Source organism: Empidonax traillii, unplaced genomic scaffold (genome assembly GCF_003031625.1).
Source record: "Empidonax traillii isolate 1590-97213 ecotype Southwest subspecies unplaced genomic scaffold, ASM303162v1 scaffold1222:size288430, whole genome shotgun sequence".
Classification (NCBI taxonomy): domain Eukaryota; kingdom Metazoa; phylum Chordata; class Aves; order Passeriformes; family Tyrannidae; genus Empidonax; species Empidonax traillii.
Window position 1 is genome coordinate 197,384 of NW_020956415.1, and position 8,168 is coordinate 205,551.

General features: G+C 48.5%; 1 protein-coding gene across 1 annotated transcript; it reads right to left on the reverse strand.

Annotated features, from left to right (window-relative positions):
* Positions 1-1,690: 1,690 nt before the first annotated feature.
* On the reverse strand, positions 1,691-7,243 carry LOC114069258 (keratin, type I cytoskeletal 13-like). The gene is made up of 8 exons (XM_027905921.1): positions 6,468-7,243; positions 5,673-5,755; positions 5,057-5,213; positions 4,440-4,601; positions 3,984-4,109; positions 3,538-3,764; positions 2,422-2,810; positions 1,691-2,008 (listed from the first exon to the last, which is right to left on the reverse strand). The coding sequence occupies exons 1-8, from the start codon at positions 7,194-7,196 to the stop codon at positions 1,983-1,985; spliced, it is 1,899 nt and encodes a 632-aa protein (XP_027761722.1). The 5' UTR covers positions 7,197-7,243; the 3' UTR covers positions 1,691-1,982.
* Between the last annotated feature and the right edge of the window lie 925 nt (positions 7,244-8,168).

An 8,168-nucleotide genomic window follows, 5' to 3' on the forward strand; every position in this document is an offset into this window, starting at 1 on the left:
GGAGGTTCTCTTGATGGTGCAGCTCATGGTGGAAGGGATCAGATATCCAGCCCCCGAAGCAAAGCTCTGCGCAGCGACAAGACAGGGAATGCGAGTGCAGCGGGGCGTCCTCGCCGGTGGCTCTTTATACCCGGCTGGGTGGGTGTCACCTGCCAGGCAGTCCAGCTTCCCATGGGCTCTGCCAGCCCCAGAGCTCGTGCCAAAAAATGATGTGCTAAGGGGAATCTGGTCTGAGGTAAGTAAAAGGCATTACCATTGGGTGCAAGTATGTCTGTGTTGATTCACACCAAGCCTGCACTATAATTTTATGTGGGTGGCTCCTCGCTGGATATTTTGTTGAAAAATAGAATATCTCCCTGCTTTGTCAATCTGGCAACGGGGAGCTAAAAAAGGCTGTGCCTTGTTGTCTGCCTCCTTCAGTTCTCTGTGTGGTGAAACTCAGTAGTTCAGCTTTGGTCATCCTCCTGTGATCATAGACAACGTCCAAGGGAGTCTTCATTCTTGATTTATTCCAAATATGCCTTAGCTATTTAGAAATCTCATTTTACTCCCTGAAATAAAAGCTTTTAAAACTGCATTCCCATGTCTGTTTAGAAGAGAACTTCACCCTGAATTTTTCACTCTTTTGTCACTGCTTGTACTGAGGAAGGTCCTGCTGGCATTCAGCTTTCTCTGAATGGGCAGCATGGGAATCACAGTCCTTTTTCTTCTCAAAGGTGACAGCCACAAAAGTAGTATTGTGTGAGGGAAAACATACTAAATCTTTTCCTACCAAAGAACTCCTAGTTTTTTTCAAAGTGTTTTAAATGGACTCACTCAGGAGAAATATTGGACTTTGTGTATTTTCATAACCCTATTAAAACAGTAATTTCTCAGAAGGAGTCCTTGAATTATATAATATGTTGAAAAAATATTTTTTGGTGAAAAGTGCCGAAGATTAGATCTGACAAAATACAGTCATTACCTGAGCCTGTTACAGTGAAGGGTGTTTTGCAACCATGACAGAACATCTTGCACCACCCAGCAGAGTCAGAAACACTTGGGTACTTTTTTCCACTGCCTGTGCAATAGGGGGTGTGCAGTGAACTGCTTTTTCCACCTTTACTAATCGAGCTGCTGTGGAGCTGAGCAAAGCCTTGCAGGGAAACAAACCCTCAGGTTTCCAGCTCCATGTTAAATATCGGCACTGGCCGCTCCTTCGCACGAGTCTCTGGGCTGTGAAGGGAAGCACGAGGAGCTGGGGGGCACCTGCCATGAACTGCCACCTCAAAGTCAGGTTATCCACAGAAAGGCTTGGTGGACTCAACCTGGGAGCATTCTAGGAAGAGATTCCATACTACAGGAGAAGAAATAAGCTCCCTCCCCTGTCTGGCTACAGTTGTGCGGCTTTGTTCACCCCTAGCTCTGTTATCTCCTTCTGGGCTGATATTTGTTGGGTCTCAGAGCTCAGCATACGAGAGTATCTGGCACATTATTGAGAAACAAAAGCACAGCCCAAATTGCTCCAAGAAGATTCTGATCTGCCCTGACTGCTCAGAAACTGTGCTTTAACTTTAAATTTCATTATCAGCTCCTGGAGTGTACCACCAACCTCCCTGCCTGGAGGCACATCTTGGCATGACTTTTTTATAAGTGATTTCTTTTTTAAGTGTTCATACCCTGCAGAATGGAAGAAAAACCCCACACAGGATTCTGGTTGCATCAGACAGAAACGAAATTTTATTAGAGACATTTTCCTGATCCAGAAGGACCCGAGTACCGGCCAGATTGGGTTTGTGAAGCAGCAACGGAGTGCCAGTGACCGGGGCCGCGGAGGGTTGGGGGGGGAAGAAGCAGCACAGAGCATGCAGGGCAGGGGAGAGGTGGCATCTGCAGCTCCCAGGAACTGCTCAGAGCACCATCCTTCCTCAGGAGCGTGGGGAATGCAGTTGATTCGGGCGTTTCTGTTCGGTCTTGCACTGGAGGATCCTCGATATATCTTCTTAGTCAAAAGATTTTCTTCCATAGCCTGTTTGGAGGGAAAGCAAGTGTGAAGTGTCAGGGCTGGCACTGAGCCCCCGAGCCAGCAGTGTCCCCCCAGACATGAGGATTATGTGGGAGCGACCACCAGCATTCCAAAAAAGCATGAAGGAAAACTCCAGCATGGCACAAAGGCCGTGAGGTTTATGAGGGTCTGCAGAGAATGAGAGGGATGAAGAAAACCAGCTGGGGTTAAGCTACAGGATCAGCTGGTGTCACCCACAAAATGGACCAGAGATGGACTTTGCACACAAAGAGGAAAGAATTGCTAATGACAGTGAATCTCACACTTCTCAGAGACTTTAGTTTGTCCTCAGCACTGTTTGGTTTTGCAGGAGTGGGTTGGTATAAATGAGTCAGGGTAGGACTGAGAGGACAGGGTGCCCAAACCACAGTTCTCACCTTGGCTTTCACCGCCACTCCTGCAGGACTGGGACTGGGAAGATGAAGAGTAGGAGTGGGAACTGCTGATTCCTCCCGAGGTTCTTCCTCCTCCTCCTCCTCCAATGGTACTGCATCCACCTCCGCTTCCCCCGCCCATTCCTCCACTTCCTCCACCCATTCCTCCACTTCCTCCACCCATTCCTCCACTTCCTCCTCCCATTCCTCCTCCACCACTTCCTCCTCCCATTCCTCCTCCCATTCCTCCTCCCATTCCTCCTCCCATTCCACTGCCACCACCACCATATCCACCGCTCATGCCACCACCTCCTCCTCTTCCTCCTCCAGAATAGCCACCACCTCCTATTCTACCACCTCCCATGCCTCCTCCCATTCCTCCTGACGGGATTCTGCAAAGAGAGAGAAAGAAGAAGGGGAAAAAAAAAAAAAGTTAATCAAAAGCATTTTGATCTCTGAAGGCAATTGAGCTACAGCTGCTGCCTGGGAGCTGGCGTTGCTCTGGGCTGTACCTCTGGTTAGAGCCCAGCACAGCACCAAGACAACTGATGGAGTGCCAAAAAAACAGCCTCTCTTTCAATGGCAGATTTGATTCAAGAGCTTTTACTTTTCCCACGTTCTGCCAGGAGATTCCTTGCAATATTTGGCGCTGCTGCTCTATCAGTGTATGGCTCGAAACTGGAAAGCAGAGAATGAAGCTTTAGCTGCTCTTTCAGGTACAGCTTCCAAGCACTGCATAAAGGAAGCTGAATCAGCCTGAAATTCCAGAGCCTTATATGAAAGTTTGGAAAACTGTGGTGATTTTTTTTTCCTTATGGTCTTTTCCAAAGTGACTCCTGCCTGTTCAGCTGCTGGCTACCCTGGAACCAGGGTAAAGGGAAGGCTCTGTATGGGGGTTTCCCTGCCCAGCCCCAAACTGGTAGTTCAGAATTTCTGCACTGGTTTTTCCTCACATGAGTGATATGCCCTGAACAGAATGAACCCCCTCAAGCCTGGGAGGCGACCGGCCAAGACCAGCTGCATCAGCCTCGTTTCAGCACCAAATCCGACCTGCAAACCCCCACTGTTCATTTCCTGCCTGTGACTGATGCCAGTGCTGCGTCCTCTCAGACTACATACACGAGGTCCTGCTGCCCCTCCTCCAGCAGAGCCCGGTACTGCTGGATCTCCTGCTCCAGGCGGGTCTTGATGCCCAGCAGCATCTTGTACTCCTCGTTCTGGCTCTCCATCTCGCAGCGGATGCTGGCCAGCTCCTCCTCCAAGGGGCCGATCATGCCCTGGATCTGCTGCAGCTGCAGGTTGTAGCGGCGTTCCGTGTCCTCCAGGTTGGACTGCAAAGAGTCGACCTGCGGGGGGGACAAACAAAATGTGGGAATGTGGTGACCTTAACTTGTTTTCGTGGAAAAAACAGGAGATCTTCACAAACCAGAAAAAAAAATGTGTGTCTTTGCAGGTAAGTTATCCCGAATCCCTTTCACCCCAGATGGATTTACCCTGCTGGGTGTAACCCTTCTTCCCACATACATACAGCCTGTGTCACAGGTGGAGCAAGTGCCTTTCCTTACCATGCTGATCTGCGACTGCAGCTCAATTTCCAGGCTCTGGTATTCACGTCTCAGCTCAGAGATCTGCTGGTTGCTTGATTGTATCTCCTGGCCACTTGAGTGGACTTGCTGATTAACTTCTTCCATCTGAAAAAATGCGCATACAAAATTGAGGCACTTCTGGTAACAAGGAGACACTGTATGGCTGTCACTAAAGCACTGAGAAAGCAATTCATAATAATAAAGATGCAATGCAGACTCTTTACTTCCCACAAGCCACTGTGCCAACACCCTGTGTGATTCTCCTGACTGTGGAACACAGAGGCCCTACGTGCTCTACCACATAACCTGACACTCCAGGGCTGACCTTTTACAGGAAACTGCTTGAAGTCATTTAATGCCCCTTAAATAACATGTGATAAGTTGCTTTTTTGTGTGCTTTGTGACCGATTCAATCCCAAACCGCCCGTGCTTTACCTTGGTTTCGTACCAGCTCTCCACCTCCTTGCGGTTGTTCTCAATGAGCCTCTCGTACTCGCTGCGCATTTCGTTCAGCTTCTCCATCAGGTTGATGCCAGGAGTAGCATTGACCTCCACGCTCACATCCCCACCAGACTGCGTTTGCAGTCCTTTCATTTCCTGGAAAAAAAAGAAAACAAACCACAGAACCCCATGAGGTCCTCAAATAAAGTGTCCTCCAGAGGGTCATAAGGAATTCTGTGCAGGGTGCTCTTTGTGGGAATCTTTTCTCCTCAGTGGGAAATCTCACTGCAGAGAATATAGATACTATCTTTTGACTCCTCCATATATTCTATCCAATTTTCCTTCCATGATTCCAGCACCCAGATTTTACTCCGCACTGAAAGTCGCTCATTCCCCAGTTCTCATTTTGCCATGCATCGACCCACGTGTCTCATTACATCAGCTGTGAGGGGCCTTGGACACTACACACTCCTCAGAATCAAGGCCAGGTTGTGTTCAAGTTGGATGATCAAAGCCAGTGGCCAAAACCTTGTTACCGCTGGTGGAAAAATCCACGGGAAGTTCTCTGAGTGTTGTGTTGTTGTTAGCTATCAAGGTGTGGAGAAACTTACCTCTTCGTGGTTCTTCCTCAGAAAGATCAGTTCCTCTTTTAGGGATTCAAACTGTGCCTCCAAGTCAGACCTGGCCAGAGTCAGCTGATCCAAAAGTGGGCGTAATCCATTGATATCACTTGCCACACTCTGGTGGAGAGTGTACTCAGTCTCATACCTGAATGACACACAAGACAGACTAGTAAAGGTGCTGCCAGACCTCTGTGTTTGGTACCTCCACTATGGGCAGTTCCCATTCTACATCTCTGGTCTCTAATCCTGTTTGTCACTCCATAAAAGACAGGACGTAATTCTATTTCTGTCTGCAGTAGCTTTGTTTGATTTCAGTGCAGTTTCTCTATGTGAGATTTGTTCCATGAGGATTATACTTAAAATTGACATGCAGGGATGGAGAAACTTAGATTGGAGTCCTTTAAATGGGTCTCTTCAAGAACTTGTCTGGATAAAAACAATAGAGAAAACCCAAAGCAATCCTTCTCAGAATGCTTTTCCCAACAATTCTACATTCTGACATTGGAACCAAGAGTCTCCAGCCTCTACAAAAATTAACTGGCAATGGGAACCCACAGGGGTAAAAGGAGGCAAGATGGAATGAGCCAGGAAGGGAACTACTCACTTCAGTCTGAAGTCATCCACAGTCATTCTGGTGTTGTCCATGTCCAGAAGCATCCTGTTCAGGTCCACATTTGCACCAACAATCTGAAAGAGAGAAGGCAGGTGTTATTCCATAGTTGTCTTTTCAGTCTGACACGCACACAGAAGGAACTCCTGTGCACAAACACCTTGCAGAACAGCTTTGTGGTGATGTCAAACCTGACTAGTGCTGCAGGAGCTACTGAGAGAGAGAGTTTATTGCTTCCAGATAAAAGAAATGCCAATTTTGGTTTACAGATATCCATTAAAATTACCTTGTCAGAAAGAATAACTAAACAAACTCCTCATATTCAAAACCAGTGGGAAATTGCCATTGCTTTTGGCAGCAGCCATGTTCAAGCAGGAGATATGGGACTGTTCAGTGGCTGAGGGCTGGAATGGGGCTAACTGCACCTGCTGCTCCTGCTGTATATTCACAAAAAATATCAACGACCATGGCAGCAGCAGCACAACCCAAGCAGTGATTACATCTGCTGTTCATGAGAGTGAGGGACGAGCAGCCCAGCGGGGAAGGGAGGACGAGACAGGCCCCGTGGAGGGGGCACTTGGTGCCGACCTGCCACTGCCCCCAGTGATGCCACCTGCACCAAATACACCTGTGCCAGAACACACAGAGAAAAGCTGGCAGCCAGCCTTGGTCCTGCTTCCTGGCCAAAGCAGGGGAGGGGGAACATCACCCCAAATGGGGACCTTGTGCTGCAGGAGTAAGTGCTGTTCCAGTAAGAACCTGCTCAGAGTTACTCAAAGTGCATCATACCTGGTTCTGCAGCTCTTCGATTGTCCTGTAATATTGGCTGTAGTCCTTGCCCTGAGAGGGGCTCTGACTTTGGTACCACTCCCTGATCAGATGCTCCAGCTGAGTATTTTCCTCCTCCAAGCGTCGCACTTTATCCATGTAAGAAGCCAGGCGATCGTTGAGGTTCTGCATGGTCAGCTTCTCGTTCGTGGAGAGCAATCCGGAGTCGTCCCCGAACCCCATCCCACCAAAGCTGCCTCCACCATAACCGCCACCACCACCGAAGCCCCCGCTGCCGCCCCCGAAGCCACTGAATCCACCTCCGCTATACCCGCCACCTCCACTGTACCCACCACCTCCATAACCGCCTCCCATGCCCCCAAATCCACCCCCTCCTGACCCAAATCCTCCTCCCATGCTCCCACAGCTCATTCCTCCTCCGTACCCGCCACCGCTCATCCTGCCACTGTAGCTGCTGCGGCTGATCCTCCCGCAGCTGCCGCTGCTGAAGCCCCCCCCTCCATAGCTGCTCCTGGAGCCTCCTCCTCCTCCAAAGCTTCTCCCAGAGAAGCCTCCACCACCTCCAGAGGAGGTGTATCTTCTAGTGGACACCGAGGAGTATCCACCGGACCTGCTCCCTCCACCACCACCGCCGCCACCGCTGCATCTCCCGCCACCGCCGCCACCGCCTCCTCCACCTCCACTGCTAATTCTAATGGTGCTGCTCGAGGACTTGGTGCCACAGCTCATGGCGACAGCGGGCGAGAGTCAAACCGCAACCCAAATTTAGCTGCACAGCCCGATTAAGCCTCAGGAGTGCGAACTTTCGTACCCGGCTCTCCGTATTTATACGTTTGACACAGGGTGTCACCATCAGGGTGTTTCCTTCTCCCAGGGCACTTACCAAATTTCTTGTTTGTGCCAAGAATAATTTGCTGAACAGTATTTTTGTGCAGCTATCCCAGCCCACGGCTGAGCTTCTGGGGCTTGGGTAAGGTTGAACATCTCACTTCTTTTTGACATCCTTTTCCTTTTTTCCTTTCCTGAAATAGGCACTTTCTTCGCTAAGATTTTGTAGCTGCTATTGCCAAAGGCTGTTGTTTTTTTTTTCTCTTTTGCTCTTTTCTATGTTGTGCATTTCAGATTTTCTGCACACCTTATATTCCTTTTCTCACCATATGTGATAGTGCAAGAGTTTTTTTAATAGGACTGTGTGACTTGTCTCTAGAGATTGTCCAACTCGTGTGTCCCTTCCAGCACTTAAAGAACATATTTAGTGATATGAGCAGGCTATTTCAAGCACATCCAGAGGGATTTTTATCTAAAAATCAAACTACCTCCTTTCTGAAGAAAGCACCAGGACAGCACACAGAGAGCCAAGTCCTAGAACTCAAAGGGGAAAAAAAATACTGGACTTTTTTCACCAAGGAGATGTTGATCTAAAACAGTGGGAAGATCAAGGATACTTTGAATGCATTACAAAGTCAACTGAAGTCCAAGAAGGGCTGTATTGTAGAAGCTGTATTATTGCAGACAGTTACCTCAAAACTACTGTGTGGGAAGACTTTTTATTGTTTAATATAAAGCAGCTCATGCTCTCTATTGTCAATGTGTCATATGTTACATGTGACAAAGTATATCTGTATTATGTCTACTGCTCTTAAAGCAGAGATCCTTGAGACTCTAAAATAACATCCTGAGAGAAAAGGCAGTTGAAATCAG

Bases quoted from the DNA above. Each gene is read 5' to 3' on its own strand.
- LOC114069258 (XM_027905921.1), bottom strand. From the start codon at position 7,196: ATGAGCTGTGGCACCAAGTCCTCGAGCAGCACCATTAGAATTAGCAGT. The intron at 2,811-3,537 runs GTATGTAGTCTG...CTCTCTTTGCAG, and splicing joins GAGGGGCAGCAGGACCTCGT to AATCCCGTCAGGAGGAATGG. The intron at 2,009-2,421 runs GTGAGAACTGTG...CCCTCCAAACAG, and splicing joins GAGTGGCGGTGAAAGCCAAG to GCTATGGAAGAAAATCTTTT.